This window comes from Dendropsophus ebraccatus, chromosome 10 (assembly GCF_027789765.1).
Source record: "Dendropsophus ebraccatus isolate aDenEbr1 chromosome 10, aDenEbr1.pat, whole genome shotgun sequence".
Taxonomy (NCBI): Eukaryota; Metazoa; Chordata; class Amphibia; order Anura; family Hylidae; genus Dendropsophus; species Dendropsophus ebraccatus.
In genome coordinates, this window is record NC_091463.1 from 2,617,362 (window position 1) to 2,634,843 (window position 17,482).

General features: G+C 51.3%; 1 protein-coding gene across 1 annotated transcript in view; it reads right to left on the reverse strand.

Annotated features, from left to right (window-relative positions):
• Positions 1-17,482, reverse strand: part of NOTCH1 (notch receptor 1) — a 54,857-nt gene that overhangs the window by 8,458 nt on the left and 28,917 nt on the right. Inside the window, exons 3-18 of the mRNA XM_069943245.1 lie at positions 13,185-13,450; positions 12,603-12,935; positions 8,245-8,367; positions 7,927-8,160; positions 7,586-7,741; positions 6,953-7,138; positions 6,750-6,863; positions 5,674-5,787; positions 3,256-3,489; positions 3,021-3,131; positions 2,316-2,508; positions 1,899-2,044; positions 1,699-1,812; positions 881-1,000; positions 544-696; positions 219-447 (exon numbers count right to left, since the gene is read on the reverse strand). Of these exons, the coding sequence (XP_069799346.1) occupies positions 219-447; positions 544-696; positions 881-1,000; positions 1,699-1,812; positions 1,899-2,044; positions 2,316-2,508; positions 3,021-3,131; positions 3,256-3,489; positions 5,674-5,787; positions 6,750-6,863; positions 6,953-7,138; positions 7,586-7,741; positions 7,927-8,160; positions 8,245-8,367; positions 12,603-12,935; positions 13,185-13,450 (2,826 nt within the window). The remainder of the gene's footprint in view (positions 1-218; positions 448-543; positions 697-880; positions 1,001-1,698; positions 1,813-1,898; positions 2,045-2,315; positions 2,509-3,020; positions 3,132-3,255; positions 3,490-5,673; positions 5,788-6,749; positions 6,864-6,952; positions 7,139-7,585; positions 7,742-7,926; positions 8,161-8,244; positions 8,368-12,602; positions 12,936-13,184; positions 13,451-17,482) is intronic.

Consider the following 17,482-nt stretch of genomic DNA (forward strand, 5'->3'; position numbering starts at 1 on the left):
ATAAGCTCTAATGTTGTCTGGAAAACATGGATACAGCCAATGACTATATCCATGTTTTCCACATAGCCTTTGGGCTTTATCCACCTTCAGCAGCCACCGCTAATCAGATGGCAAAAGTTCGGGTTCGGATGGACTCCCAGCTGCTCCAGGTTCGCTCATCTCTAGAAATGAATCAAGATTTTCCTGGGAGCAGAACGTGAGTTCCGAGGCCACTGTACCTTTCTGTACAGTCTGGGGTGTTGATCTCACAATGGATGCCACTGAACCCTGACGGGCAGGTGCAAGTGTAGCTGTTCACACAGTCTGTGCAGTTTGCCCCGTTCTTGCATGGATTGCTGGCACATTCATTTATATCCTCTTCACACTTCGGCCCACGGAAACCAGGTAAACAGTTGCAGTAGAATGCATTGATGCTATCGGTACAGGAGCCTCCATTGTGGCAAGGGTCTGAAAATGAACAGGAAGATAATCAATTCCCTGCCCTACATCCAAGATTCCTGTAAGTATAATGAGAGACTGGTCAGGCGGGCACGCTGCACTCACTGGGCTGGCAGTCATTGATATCAGTCTCGCAGTTCCTGCCACTGTATCCGGGTTTACAGATGCACTTGTAGCTGCCATTCGTGTTCTGACATAGGGCGCCATTTCGACAGGGATTCTTCACGCACTCATTAATATCAATCTCACAGGTTTGTCCTATGTAAAGGGGAAAAAAAACATTGTAATGAAATTGTCAGGATATTGCAGCTGCTTTCAGATTATTGGTTGTTAAGTCTGTGAACAATATCTGCAATATCCAAACACGTGTACGGCTGCTGCGGGGGTTTCTACAGTAAAGGACAGCTTGTCATATTTGCGACAAAGGTTTCTCTCGGTTTACCTTGCCATCCAGTGGGACAGAGACAGGAGAAACTCTCATAGTCTTCCGATTCCTGACATCTCCCATCATTCTTACACGGGTTATTGGTGCAGGGTGCTAACACGTCCTCACAAGTGGCCCCTGGGGATGATAGATGAGCATTAACATAAGGACCATTCATTATTACAGCCCATATCTACAAGACACAGCAGCGAAATCTACAATGGACGTGGAAATAATTACTTTAAGCAGATAAATAAGGAAAAAAAAAAAAACAAAACTAAAAAACTTTATTTTCTTTGTGAATCGCTATTTCCCAGATAGGCTGTGGCCTTCACTCTCCTCATCGGGTTACTGTGGTGACCGGGGCCAGGCAGGAAATTTAGTAGGGTTTCCTGCAATTGTGTATATTGCAATTTTAATGGAAGGGGAAGCAGGAAGCAGGATTTGACTGGGACAGCAATTCCCATCTACTGCAAATCTGTCAAAATAATCCCTCACCGCCCACCGGGGCTGGAGCCACGCATGTGGGACGGTCCCTCCAAAACTGTCCAGAAAATACGCCAGCAGCCAGGGACGTTTTCCACTCAGCACCTCTGACTGGGTCATGGAAGAGACTCATCGCACAGTCTTTACTTGTTTGCGGGAAACAGTGTTGTTTTTGGAGAGAGAAGGGGAATGAGGGGGTTATGAAGGTTTTTTCCAAGCTAAATATTTTTTTCTTTCTACTTGGAATGGAACAATGCACATAAGTCTCCCAGGCGCTAGCTCTGGCCGTGTAGTAACATTACAGGGAGCAGGGTGGTCAGCGCCCTAATACCAGCACACAGACATCTCACCTGTATAGGGTAACATGCAGTTACACTTGTATCCTGCCACACCGTCAATGCACGTCCCCTCATTGAGACACGGGTTAGATGCACATTCGTTAATGTTTGTTTGACAGTTCAGTCCTATAAAGAACAAGTCGTTGAGCATCAGGCATACAATAATCTATTACCGCTGGACAGCACTGACTGGAGAGGATGGGGACACGTACCGCTGAAGCCCTCCTTACAGGTGCAGATGTAGCCGCTGGTCATGTCTTTACACGTACCACCGTTCATACATGGATTGGAGTCACATTCATTGTTATTAATGTCACAGTTGGTTCCACTCCAGCCCGAATCACAGTCACATTTGTATCTAAAACACAGACAGGCAGAAATGACAAGGACATCCAATATGGCTGCTCCCACAGAACATATCATCATTATTTTCACCACCATTGTGACTAGGCAGATTTGCAATTAAGCAGCTCGAAAGGTTTGGTGATAACTTCTGTATCCTGTATTACCCCTGTATCAGTTCTCAATGGTTTTCCCAGAAACAGAAGACTGAGAAGTTGAAGAGTGAAGAACCAGGACTTGTTGGAATATAGAGGACCTGCGATATTCAGCCCATGGAGGTTGCTTACCCATTGACTCCATCGCGGCACAGTCCATGGATACACGGGTTGCTCCTACACTCATCCACCTCGGACAGACACATTTGTCCCTGGAAACCTTCGGGACAGGTGCACCTGAAGCCGTTGATGAGATCTTCGCAGGTTCCGCCATTGTGGCAGGGATTGCTGGCGCACTCATTGATGTTAATGTTACACATTTTACCTGAGTACAAAGTAGCAAAAGTTATAAATGGCGTAGCGCACATAAAAAGATTGATTTAAATGCAACTAAATGGGAAAAGAATCCCTGTAATAGAGGCCGTGTCTGGCAGGTCACGTCTCTCCGGTTACCTCCTCCCGTTTCTCATGGGAGCGAGGCCTTTAATGGGGCGCACACTGGCTCCTTACTGGAATAAAGGCTCTATTGATCCCAGGACAGATGAGGAATTAGGGGGGAGAGGAAAGTCCCAGAAAATGCACAGGTGGGCAGTGGGCCGTACAGAGGGAGGACCCTCCATCAAAGGATCTTATTAACCTCCCTAATAAAACACAGCAGTCAGACCAGCTCCGAAACCTGATGCCTCCACCCAACTGAATGGAATCCCTAATGTACACCCTCAGGTGTCTATTCTGTCCTGGCATCTATGCCGAGATGGCGAGCAGCAGGCAGCCCACTGACTAATTGCTACAGCGTGGCAATGGAAACTGATCTGTGATCTGTATGTGGCATCTTACCGGCATAGCCCGGCTCACAGGCACACTCATAGCCATTGATCTTATCGATGCACTTTCCCGAGTCACAGGGATTGCTGGCACAGTCGTCTAAGTTTATTTCACAATTCATCCCTAGGAAAAAAATAAAAAAAGAGAGTTAAGGTGAGATGTAATCCGCAGCCTGCTGAGTATACTGTATAGGGGAGCATGCCAAACCTCTTGATCTGGCCCCTTGATTAATATGGCCGCCACCTACCCGTGGTCCCCTTCAGGCACTGGCACATGTAGCTGTTCACTTTGTCCACACACTCGCCTCCATTCTGACACGGCATGCTCAGGCACTCATTGATGTTGCTGTCACATCGCCTTCCTGTATACCCGGGTCTGCATTCACAGGTAAAGGTGGCAATGCCATCGATGCAGGTTCCATAGTGACAGGGGTCGGGCTTGCAGTCATCTATATCCAGTTCACAGTGGGGGCCAGTAAAACCTGCAGACAAGAATATTATTAACCATTGTGTCCAGGAAACATGGAGCAGACTTTAGCAGTTTGTGTTATTGCAGATATACCCGACCCACCACACAAGACCTATCCACTTAGCATATTCCTAGACCCTTGTCTCTTATAATACATCGCTTCTATACTTCAGTTTAAAGCAACTTCCAGGCATGTTTCCAACCTGTATGTGACCCTAAAGGTAACAAAGTTCGGGGGTCTCTGCCTTAAAAGGGTCCATCTCCATTACTTCCCCTGTATAGTAAAAATGCTATTGTCCTCAGGTCCAAGATATGTAACTGTTAAGCCAATCAAATGACAAATAGGGATCAATACGTAGCAGGTGATCAGATATAACGCTGCACTTTACTAAAGAGCCGAACTCTCCCAAGACCCTGATGTCCGCTATAAAGGCCTCACCCACCCTGGGGTGTAGACTAGAGGTCAGGCACATGGCTATAGAGCCGGACTCTACCAGGACCCTCACGTCCCCTATAAAGGCTTTACCTGTCCTGGGGTGTAGACTAGAGGTGAGGCACATGGCTATAGAGCCGGACTCTACCAGGACCCTGATGTCCGCTATAAAGGCCTCACCCGTCCTGGGGTGTAGACTAGAGGTGAGGCACATGGCTATAGAGCCGGACTCTACCAGGACCCTCACGTCCCCTATAAAGGCCTCACCCACCCTGGGGTGTAGACTAGAGGTGAGGCACATGGCTATAGAGCTGGACTCTACCAGGACCCTCACGTCCCCTATAAAGGCCTCACCCGTCCTGGGGTGTAGACTAAAGGTCAGGCACATGGCTATAGAGCCGGACTCTTCCAGGACCCTGATGTCCCCTATAAAGGCCTCACCCACCCTGGGGTGTAGACTAGAGGTGAGGCACATGGCTATAGAGCCGGACTCTACCAGGACCCTCACGTCCCCTATAAAGGCCTCACCCGTCCTGGGGTGTAGACTAGAGGTCAGGCACATGGCTATAGAGCTGGACTCTACCAGGACCCTCACGTCCCCTATAAAGGCTTTACCTGTCCTGGGGTGTAGACTAGAGGTGAGGCACATGGCTATAGAGCTGGACTCTACCAGGACCTTGATGTCCCCTATAAAGGCCTCACCCGTCCTGGGGTGTAGACTAGTGGTGAGGCACATGGCTATAGAGCCGGACTCTACCAGGACCTTGATGTCCCCTATAAAGGCCTCACCCGTCCTGGGGTGTAGACTAGAGGTGAGGCACATGGCTATAGAGCCCGACTCTACCAGGACCCTCACGTCCCCTATAAAGGCCTCACCCGTCCTGGGGTGTAGACTAGAGGTGAGGCACATGGCTATAGAGCTGGACTCTACCAGGACCTTGATGTCCCCTATAAAGGCCTCACCCGTCCTGGGGTGTAGACTAGAGGTGAGGCACATGGCTATAGAGCTGGACTCTACCAGGACCTTGATGTCCCCTATAAAGGCCTCACCCGTCCTGGGGTGTAGACTAGAGGTGAGGCACATGGCTACAGAGCCTGATCTACCAGGAGCCTCACGTCCCCTATAAAGGCCTCACCCACCCTGGGGTGTAGACTAGAGGTGAGGCACATGGCTATAGAGCCGGACTCTACCAGGACCCTGATTTCCCCTATAAAGGCCTCACCCACCCTGGGGTAGACTAGAGGTGAGGCACATGGCTACGGAGCCGGATCTACCAGGAGCACAGCTCTGACTGCACTCGGTGGACATAAGAGCTTTTCATCGCTCGCTGCCATTCACAGGAGCCGATTAGAAGTTATTCAGCTGCCATAACAATAGCGGCATTGTCCCCCCTCGGGGCTCATGTCATCGTCCCATCATGGCCACTCCTCGCAGGCTGCCTGCCTCTCAATGCAAAAGAAAAAAATATCCCAAACTTTTCCCGCGCCTTTTCCCCTCTCACAGAAAAACATTGTGAGAGGATAAAAGCACAAAAAGGAAAGAAGTAAAGGGTCCCAGTCAGCTGACAACACCTCGGGCTGGCGTCCACACGGGGAGCGGCAGACATCTGCTCCGGCACGGATCACTTTCCAGCCCTTTTATCATTAATCCTTTGCAGGATGGAAAGTCTGATCCGGAGGACAAATAACACGTTGGCCCCTTTGGACGGCACAGGAGCATGGAGACAAGTCAGAGAGGAGGAGCGGATGTGGCTGCTACATTACCTTCTGTGCACTGACAGGTGTAAGTGTTGGGGCCGTCCATGCATTTGGCGCCATTTTTGCAGGGTGTGCTGGCGCACTCATCGATGTCGTACTGACACAAGTGTCCATTAAAACCTAAACAGGAGAGGAAACATGATGTTGTTTTAGAACAATACAACACAGATCTCAATAGTCCTGAGACAGGAGGGAGAGCTCCTCCGCTATAAGTGGGGGGATGGAGGGGGTCCTACTGGACTCTGGCTCCTGTGTCCTGACAATGAGCAGACATGTACGTACTACCATAATAGTATAATACCATATTATCAGCCAGCATATGACATATCAGGCCAGGCAATGAATGTCAGCTCTGAGCTTCACTACACAGATAAAACCTCTCACAGCATGGATCCAGTCCGCCCCATTATGGCAGCCCCCAGCTTGGCTCTAATCTGGCCTCACACTACGCCCTGGGCCAGGGTCACAAGACCAAAGAAACCAGGGCCGCCTTATAGAATTACTTTGGGATTCCAGTTTTCCTGATCCCAAAGAACGTGCCATAGGTTACCATGGAATCATGCCCACCATGAATGAGAAGGGCCAGAAGCCCCCCTGCCCCCACACATTCACATCCAAGGACAGAACGTACTTCTCAGAGGTCTCCTTCAGCTTGTGGCCTGCCGCTGCCTTCATCTCTATAGCCTATAACCTGCCCCTCTCTCCAGCAGCGCCTCCTTTCTGCTACATATGGACCGGGAGAGCAGTCCATGTTCTCTCATCATCAGGATACCACCGGCATCCCTTATATCCGCTGACTACCGAGTAACTAACGTCTCTTATGTCTCTCCAACCTGGCAGGAGCGCCACCGATTAGAGAACACTGTTATGTGATATCCTCCCAATAAGAGAACAGCAGGTGAACCCCAACCAATCCAGGGACCCCTCCCCCAGCCAATCCTAACTATGGAGAGTCACAATGTAGCTTCCCCTAATCCCATGCCTCGGGGCTGTACGGCAGCAGATGAGAGGGAAGATGCCTGCGGGTGCGGATTAGTTGTAGCCTTGCCAGGCAGCGCTGTCCTATTGATCCGTTCTCTCACCTGTGGGACATTCGCAGTGAAACTCGTTGATTTTATCGATGCATCTGCCATTGTGTAGACACGGGCTGCTGGCACACTCGTCCGTATTGATCTCACAGAACGTCCCTTCATAACCTAACAAATTGAAGAGCAGAAGTTCATAGGATAAAGTTTTAAAGGCCGCACAGAGAATGAGGAGGCAGCACACGCTCCCATGTACGCACCTGGCATACAGATACACTGGAACTCTCCAATCTGGTCCAGACACGTGGCGTCATTCTGACAGGGGTTGGACAGACACTCATTGACGTCTATCTCGCAGCGAGGTCCCGTATAGCCCGGGAGGCAGTTGCATTGGAAGGAGCCCTGGGTGTTGATGCATTTTCCACCATGCTCACAGGGGTTGGCACCTGCATTGTCAAACAAAGGGTTAAAGGGGTTGTCCAGCACAAAAAATTCTTTAAAGTCAACTGGTGTCAGAAAGGCTAGCTGCTGTATGCCCTGCAGGAAGTGCTCTCTGCTGCCACCTCTGTCCATGTCAGGAACTGTCCAGAGCAGCAGCAAATCCCCATAGAAAACCTCTCCTGCTCTGGACAGTTCCTGACATGGACAGAGGTGGCAGCAGAGAGCACTGTCTCAGACTGGAGAGAATACACCACTTCCTGCAGGACATACAGCAGCTGATAAATACTGGAAGACTGAAGATCATTACACAGAAGTAAATTACAAATCTATATAACTTTCTGAAACCACTTGATTTGAAAGAATTTTTTTTTCACTGCACAACCCCTTTAAGGGGACTGACATCAATTTCTAACTTCATTTTGTTCATTGACAGCGGTTTAGAGGCTTCTTACCAAGAGAACACTCGTCCACGTCATGGTTGCAGGCAGGTCCCGTGTAACCGGGGGGACAGGTGCAAATCGCTTTGCCGTTGACTGGGTTGGTATCGCAGTTGGAGCCTTCGTTGCAGGGGTTGCTGATACAAGCATCATCCAGGTGACAAAGCAGACCTGCAAAGCATTGTGGGAATGGGCAGCTTTAGGCATTTATTGGGTGAGCAAAAGACAGGAAAAATGGATCAACTAGCAAATATGCAAGACTACAATTCCCAGCTTGGGCTGATGGCCTTCAGCTGTAACGGCAGTGCTTAGAGCAGGGTGCATGCTGAGAGTTGTAGTTGTGTAGCTGTTCTCACCTGTGCGGCCATGTGGGCACTCGCAGTAGAAGGATGCTACCCGATCATGGCAAGTGGCCCCATTGTTACAAGCTGCGTTGGCGCAGTCATCGATGTTCTCACTGCAGTCCTCTCCCGTCCAGCCGTTGACACAGACACAGTTGTATCCTCCGTGGGTATTGTGGCAGGTGCCCCCGTTCTGACAGGCGTTCGGCATCAGCTGGCACTCATCTACGTCTTCCGTGCAGTATTGGCCTGAGAGAAGAATGAGCTGCGATTACACCACAGATTTACAGGGAGGCAGAAGGGACAGCGCTGTATAGAGGAGCGCGGCCGTACCCGTCCAGTCCGGAGAGCAGCGGCAGTTGTACGTGTTCACACCATCCACACAGGTCCCCCCATTCTTGCACTGGTTTCCTGGACAGTCGTCAATGTTTTCTTCACAGTTTTGACCAGAAAATCCTATAAAAGACATAAGACACATAAAAATAACCAACATAAGTAAAGCCAAGTGCCTCCTGCACCTAGAGGCGAAGTTTCCTTCTTTGTTACCTACAGATAAAGGCCTGCACCCGTGAGGAAAGGGTTCCCCGAGGCGGGTGGGGATCATCCGCACTAACATACAGGCCAGGGATCGGATTACGCCTCCTTCTATGACCTGACCTGGTTTGGCAGCAGTGGCTGTATACACGATACGAGGAGTAACCATTAGGACGCTTCACTTGCAGATACTTTGAATCTGTTTTGTTTGCAAAGTGCAAGGAGAATTGAGCAAGAAGCGAGATTAGCCCAAGTCGGCAGCAGTGATCGATGTGCCAGGGAGCGGCCGGCCGCAGAACGCTTGTAAAACTGCTGATAGCCGACATCTATGGCTGCCGCCAGCCTGACTGTTGGGAGCTCGTACACAAGACCAACATGTGGCAAGTTACTGATTAATTGGGCTACTGCAGCAGACAAGCAGCCATTCCTATAGGCGGCCATACCAGCTAGATGACTGCCGGCTGAATGCTACAGGTCTACTCCACAGGGAGGAGGGGGGACAGGACGCTGACAGACCCAGCAGCTATTCATAGAACCTGGAGAGAGAACCGCTGCCCTATATCTCACAGCTGCCAGTCTGTTACAGCTGAATACAACGCTAACAGCCGGTCAGCTGCCATAAATGCGCGGTGGTCATGTGACCAGATCATAAACCTAAACTGTTTGAAAACGTTACAAATCTTTTTTTAGTGCGAGAAAAATAATCGCTCCCAATTATGTGAAGTTTACAGTAAAGCCGGCGCAGTGACGGACGGAGGCGATAAATCCTGGCGCAGGTCGGTGTGAACCTGCTCGCTCCATTCACAGAATACACCAGTGTTGTTGTGTGTCCCATAAATCACTGCGCCGGCTCTATTTACCGATGGATGTGATAACAGCGGCAGAGCCCATGGCGCAGCTCGCAGGCAGCCGTGTCGCCAGCGGTGCCCAATGCTGGGACTGTGAACAATGCGAGGACCATGCCAGCTTGTGTTTACAGTGACAACATTGCCATTCAGCCTCCTGCCGGCTCCTCAGGTGTAACCCGATCCCTCCATGTTTATCCAACAACAACAAACAAGTCCTTCCGTAAGTGTTTCTAAATCTGCAGGCGCAGCCGCCGCATTCCCTGCCACTAAACTGGCTGTAACCAACCGAGGCCGCAGGGAAACCATAGAGTCATAGAGAGTATGTGAGCTGCAGGTGTGACGGCAGCCCGGGATCACATGGGACGCTCTTTGATCTATGGAGGGGCCTCATGTGCGGCTGCAGACACCTGCTCCACAAGCCCATAAAACACGGCCGGCTTCAAAGCAGCAGCAGGTTAATGTTTGCCGGATTTAACATCCCTGGGTGCAAAACCGAGAGGAAGGAGCGGACGCTGCATGATTAACCCCTAACATGGCCAGGAAACCTGGAAACAACGTACGGCGCCTGTATACAGCACAACTCCTAGGGATCAGTGCTCCCACCACCCCCTCTGTGTCTTATTACTTCAGCGTAGGCATCAGTGTCCCCACTGTCCCGTGTCCTATTATTGCAGTGTAGGGATCAGTGCTCCGAGCCTCATGTCAGACGTCAGTGTAGGGATCAGTGCTCCGAGCCTCATGTCTGACGTCAGTGTAGGGATCAGTGCTCCGAGCCTCATGTCTGACGTCAGTGTAGGGATCAGTGCTCCGAGCCTCATGTCTGACGTCAGTGTAGGGATCAGTGCTCCGAGCCTCATGTCTGACGTCAGTGTAGGGATCAGTGCTCCGAGCCTCATGTATGACGTCAGTGTAGGGATCAGTGCTCCGAGCCTCATGTATGACGTTAGTGTAGGGATCAGTGCTCCGAGCCTCATGTATGACGTCAGTGTATGGATCAGTGCTCCGAGCCTCATGTATGACGTCAGTGTAGGGATCAGTGCTCCGAGCCTCATGTCTGACGTCAGTGTAGGGATCAGTGCTCCGAGCCTCATGTATGACGTCAGTGTATGGATCAGTGCTCCGAGCCTCATGTCTGACGTCAGTGTATGGATCAGTGCTCCGAGCCTCATGTCTGACGTCAGTGTATGGATCAGTGCTCCGAGCCTCATGTATGACGTCAGTGTATGGATCAGTGCTCCGAGCCTCATGTCTGACGTCAGTGTAGGGATCAGTGCTCCGAGCCTCATGTATGACGTCAGTGTATGGATCAGTGCTCCGAGCCTCATGTATGACGTCAGTGTAGGGATCAGTGCTCCGAGCCTCATGTATGACGTCAGTGTATGGATCAGTGCTCCGAGCCTCATGTATGACGTCAGTGTATGGATCAGTGCTCCGAGCCTCATGTCTGACGTCAGTGTAGGGATCAGTGCTCCGAGCCTCATGTATGACGTCAGTGTATGGATCAGTGCTCCGAGCCTCATGTCTGACGTCAGTGTAGGGATCAGTGCTCCGAGCCTCATGTATGACGTCAGTGTAGGGATCAGTGCTCCGAGCCTCATGTATGACGTCAGTGTATGGATCAGTGCTCCGAGCCTCATGTATGACGTCAGTGTATGGATCAGTGCTCCGAGCCTCATGTCTGACGTCAGTGTAGGGATCAGTGCTCCGAGCCTCATGTCTGACGTCAGTGTAGGGATCAGTGCTCCGAGCCTCATGTCTGACGTCAGTGTATGGATCAGTGCTCCGAGCCTCATGTATGACGTCAGTGTAGGGATCAGTGCTCCGAGCCTCATGTCTGACGTCAGTGTAGGGATCAGTGCTCCGAGCCTCATGTATGACGTCAGTGTATGGATCAGTGCTCCGAGCCTCATGTATGACGTCAGTGTAGGGATCAGTGCTCCGAGCCTCATGTATGACGTCAGTGTATGGATCAGTGCTCCGAGCCTCATGTCTGACGTCAGTGTAGGGATCAGTGCTCCCTATAACACAGCCTATTCCTTTCCACACAGTCAGGCCAGCAGTCTCCAGGCTACAATGTTCCAGTGACATTATGGGCAATGGGGGTGACAGACCGGCCGGTGTGAGGCTGATGCTTCCTGTTCTATGGCCGTGCGAAGTGTGCGACATGCGGGTCAACATCCTCCTTACAGTCCAATCAAACGTTACACAACTCTAGTCATAACCTAGCCAAATCCATTCACCAGGGCGTCACCAGGCGGCCGCACAAACCCTCAACTTCACTCATTACGGGTTACATTAAACCTCAGTCACCTCCAGAGCTGCACTCACTATTATGCTGTTACATCATGTCTCATCCTCCAGAGCTGCACTCACTATTCTGCTGTTACATCCTGTCTCATCCTCCAGAGCTGCACTCACTATTCTGCTGTTACATCATGTCTCATCCTCCAGAGCTGCACTCACTATTCTGTTGTTACATCATGTCTCATCCTCCAGAGCTGCACTCACTATTCTGCTGTTACATCCTGTCTCATCCTCCAGAGCTGCGCTCACTATTCTGCTGTTACATCATGTCTTATCCTCCAGAGCTGCACTCACTATTCTTCTGTTACATCCTGTCTCATCCTCCAGAGCTGCACTCACTATTCTGCTGTTACATCCTGTCTCATCCTCCAGAGCTGCACTCACTATTCTGCTGTTACATGTCTCATCCTCCAGAGCTGCACTCACTATTCTGCTGTTACATCCTGTCTCATCCTCCAGAGCTGCACTCACTATTCTGCTGTTACATCATGTCTCATCCTCCAGAGCTGCACTCACTATTCTGCTGTTACATCATGTCTTATCCTCCAGAGCTGCACTCACTATTCTGCTGTTACATCCTGTCTCATCCTCCAGAGCTGCACTCACTATAACAGCCTGAACGTTTACAGCAGTTGTTTCCGGCTGCGGCTGATACGCTGAGGCGCAGTCTTTTTAAACCCGTCCACTTTATTGTTACGGAGCCAAAGTTCATAGTGAACGGCCGTCTCCTTGTATTGTGGAGGGAAGCGGCAAACAAACCGACCACTTCCTGCCCCAAATACAAGGGCCCCGATGCTGGTGGGCACACACAGAGGCCGGCCGCCTTATTACGCTACAACCTGAGGGGAGCGGCACCTCTGACACCGGGCACAGAAAGATGGAGGGCACCCCACAGGCAGTGTGTATCTCAGCCCAGAAGTGTGATACCTCTAGTACAGCCCCGCACCCGCTGTCAGGTCAGACAGAAGCAATACAGTAAGGTTACGGCCCCGGCAGCCGCCATACCTGGCAGACAGGCGCATTCATAGGAGGTGTCGTCTATCTGGCGGCAGGTTCCACCGTTCTGGCACGGAGACGGGTTGCACGGCACGTAGGGGATCTCGCAGTAGTTCCCTGTATATCGGATCTTGCACTGACAGGTAAAGGATCCAAACTCATTGAGGCACGTCCCTCCGTTCTTGCAGGGGTTCTGCTTGCACTCATTGACGTCCAACTTGCAGGTCTCTCCGTGAAATCCCTCCAGACATTTACAGACGTACTGGGAGTCGAAGGGGACGCAGCTTCCACCATTGGCGCACGGGTTGGAAGCGCAGGGGTCGGCTTTCTGGCACGTGTCACCTGTGGGAACATTGTAGAAGATGTGAGACACTGGGGGAAACTACAACTCCCAGCACAACCCAACATGCTGCACCAGCTGGAGAGCAGAGGGGGTCTCTAACACCTCTCCGCTAGTCAGACCAATAAGAGACCCCCACACCGGCTCCGACCTCCGCACATCACCCTGTTCAGCTTGGATATTGGGCAGCGGAGCAGTCACTTCCATTGGTGACCTGGGATGAGCGCCGGCTCGGCTCTGCTATCTCTTACCTGTCCATCCTGGGGGACACCGACACTTATAGCTCCACTCATCGGTGGTCAGATCACAGGTTCCTCCGTTGCGGCAAGGATTGCTGAGACACGCATTGTCCTTGCGGGTGATACACCGGAAGTCTTGGTACCCCAGCGGGCAGATACAGGTGTAGTAAACGTTGTTCCCTCGGAAGTCATATTGGCACGATCCTCCATTTAAACAGGGATTACTGGTGCAGGGATTGGTAAACTGGCAGCGCTCTCCGACGTATGGACTGGGACATCTGCAAGAGAAAGAGCCGGATCAGCAACCAGAGAAGCTTCTAGAACAAAACACCATGTACTGCTCTCTGGTATCAGCTGCAGAGAGGTATACACAGTCTATTACTCCCTGGTATCAGCCATGTCAGGCTGGGGGGGGGTGGTGTGACTGTAGGACAGGTATACACAGTCTATTACTCCCTGGTATCAGCCATGTCAGGCTGGGGGGGGGGGGGGGGGGGTGACTGTAGGACAGGTATACACAGTCTATTACTCTCTGGTATCAGCCATGTCAGGCTGGGGGGGGGGGGTGTAAAACAGGAATATACAATCTATTACTCTCTGGTATCAGCCATGTCAGGCTGGGGGGGGGGGGGTGACTGTAGGACAGGTATATACAATCTATTACTCTCTGGTATCAGCCATGTCAGGCTGGGGGGGGGGGTGACTGTAGGACAGGTATATACAATCTATTACTCTCTGGTATCAGCCATGTCAGGCTGGGGGGCGTGTAGGACAGGTATATACAATCTATTACTCTCGGGTATCAGCCATGTCAGGCTGGGGGGGGGGTGTAGGACAGGTATATACAATCTATTACTCTCTGGTATCAGCCATGTCAGGCTGGGGGAGGGGGGTGACTGTAGGACAGGTATACACAGTCTATTACTCTCTGGTATCAGCCATGTCAGGCTGGGGGGGGGGGTGTAAAACAGGAATATACAATCTATTACTCTCTGGTATCAGCCATGTCAGGCTGGGGGGGGGGGGGGTGACTGTAGGACAGGTATATACAATCTATTACTCTCTGGTATCAGCCATGTCAGGCTGGGGGGGGGGTGACTGTAGGACAGGTATATACAATCTATTACTCTCTGGTATCAGCCATGTCAGGCTGGGGGGCGTGTAGGACAGGTATATACAATCTATTACTCTCTGGTATCAGCCATGTCAGGCTGGGGGGGGGTGTAGGACAGGTATATACAATCTATTACTCTCTGGTATCAGCCATGTCAGGCTGGGGGAGGGGGGTGACTGTAGGACAGGTATATACAATCTATTACTCTCTGGTATCAGCCATGTCAGGCTGGGGGGGGGGGGGTGACTGTAGGACAGGTATATACAATCTATTACTCTCTGGTATCAGCCATGTCAGGCTGGGGGGGGTGTAGGACAGGTATATACAATCTATTACTCTCTGGTATCAGCCATGTCAGTCTGGGGGGGGTGTAGGACAGGTATATACAATCTATTACTCTCTGGTATCAGCCATGTCAGGCTGGGGGAGGGGGGTGACTGTAGGACAGGTATATACAACCTATTACTCTCTGGTATCAGCCATGTCAGGCTGGGGAGGTGACTGTAGGACAGGTATATACAATCTATTACTCTCTGGTATCAGCCATGTCAGGCTGGGGGGGAGGTGACTGTAGGACAGGTATATACAATCTATTACTCTCTGGTATCAGCCATGTCAGGCTGGGGGGGAGGTGACTGTAGGACAGGTATATACAATCTATTACGCTCTGGTATCAGCCATGTCAGGCTGGGGGGGAGGTGACTGTAGGACAGGTATATACAATCTATTACTCTCTGGTATCAGCCATGTCAGGCTGGGGGGGGGGGGTGACTGTAGGACAGGTATATACAGTCTATTACTCTCTGGTATCAGCCATGTCAGGCTGGGGGGGGTGACTGTAGGACAGGTATATACAATCTATTACTCTCTGGTATCAGCCATGTCAGGCTGGGGGGGGGGTGACTGTAGGACAGGTATATACAGTCTATTACTCTCTGGTATCAGCCATGTCAGGCTGGGGGGGGGGGGGTGACTGTAGGACAGGTATATACAATCTATTGGCTGTTGGGATAAGTGATATGACGTGTAGAAGCCTGTGATCCCTCCTCTAGGTGACCTCTCTCCATTGGTTTGGTGCAGTGTTGGATGCCGGTCAGCCCCTCCGGGGTATAGATACTATACGATTATACACATGACACATGCAAGAAGCATGAAATGGGCCGGTGCGGCTGCCGGGAGAGGAGAGGGGGTGCAGCAGATGTGACCCCAACATCCGAACCTGTTACCAGCCAAATAGATTTATGGGAGACCACGGCCCCAGCGGTCAGGGATCAGCGCCTCCAAATCATCCCAAAAGTCAACAGCGAAGAACTAAGTAATCAGTGAGCGGCAAGAAGGAGCCCCGTGACCCAGAGGAGGAGGAGGGAACACAGAATTCATATACTAATAAACTGCAACTCCCAATATGCTCAGGTGGGGGTACATTGCAGTAGACCCTCTGTATACAGACATGATACACCAGTCACTCATACTATGTCCTCCAGCTCAGCTTCAGTGAAGGGAATGGAGTCGAGCTGTGATACCACACACATCCTGAGGACAGAGGTGGCGCCATTTTTGTTCCCTTAATCCCAGGTACGCATTCTCCATGCTAAACAAGGGTCATGTGATCACTTTTACCAGCTAAATGCACTGGATGAAGCGCTCTTAATATATGGAGTGGGGGGGGGGGGGTCTCTCCTTGCCCAAAACAGCATCACCTATAGACGTCCAACAAAGGGCCTGTTCACACTGGGACACCTGCACCATTTGTTGCTGTAAACCAAAAGGTCCGACCATTTGTTTCCAGAGCAGCAAAAGAAAGAAGAAGGGAGTGAGGGTAACACCTGCGCCATCTGCCGGGGTCCGGCCATATGGATCCCCTACACCCTGTCACCAGTTCTCCCATACTCCTCCAGTGCGAGATGACGGGAGCGACAACCAAGAGCATTGGGGACTCTACCAAACAGACTAAACTTTGGGAAGGGGTCACAATTCTTCAATTCCACAGGAGGACCCCCCCCCCCCCCCCCCCCATTCTCTTTGTTGGGGAATTGTGAGAGAATTTGTTAGGAATTGGAGACATTTGGAGTTAATGAGAAAGCATTATCCCCGGCCGAAAGGAGCGCACAGAATGGGAGCAAAATTAATCAGGGCATCTGCCGGCTGCACAAAAGCTGCGGAGAACAGGTGTGCATATTAATGAGAGGCGGCAGCTGCCCAATCACGGGGGTGGAGGGTGGCGGCGCGCTCCGCTCCAGCCGGAGAATGCAGCGGCCCGGGCTGCGCTCATGAGAAGGGCCATTGTCCTGCCGCCGCTCAGGCCAGTGAAGGCATGCGGCCTCAGCCGGAAAGTCCAGCGCGCTCCGGCACAGTCACAGATGCGTGCTAACATTGATACGCAGCCAGTCATCTCAATGTCAGTCTCCGCAGCCAGACGCACCTGCGGGGGACGAGATTCCAGAGCCCACACCGGCCGCTGACCCACACCACGTGATAGAAGGGCAGGGAGTACACGCCGGGGTCACCGAGGTACACGAGGCCGCTGCAAGGCACTATATACATTATATTACATTACACTATATACTATATCCTAACACTGGGACTTCTTATAGATCCTCCACTATATACATTATACTACATTATATTATATTACACTATATACTAGATCCACTATATAGAGCGGGGATAGGGAACCTCCAGCTGCTGCAAATCTATAATTCCCATCACACCTGGACAGACAAAGCGAAGCTCCCACCATTCCTGATGTACAGGGACAAGATAACATAAAACGCAAAGTTCTGCAACGTTCCTACAGGGTATGCTCCGATCAGTCATGTTTACATCCATGGGCTACAAAGACGGAAGCAGCCATTAAACATATGGGAGGGCCGGAGCCCAGGTAGAGCCGGCTGTCTGAGCCTCTTACTGATCCCCAATCATTACTCCCATCCAGGCCTCCTGACCGTGCCCTATATTATTCTGTGCTGACTGATACCGCTAGGACAGAGGCGCAGTGTTCATATGGTTTATCCGGAGCCCTGTGTATACATGGCCTGTACAGAGCACTGATACACTGGAACAGGATGGAGTATCCTTATAGAGCATGCCCACGGCCGCCCCCCCCCCCCCCCACTGATACACCAACAAATATACTCATAGGACTGTCAGGATGGAGTTTCCCTATAGAGCATGCCCACGGCCGCCGCGGCCCCCC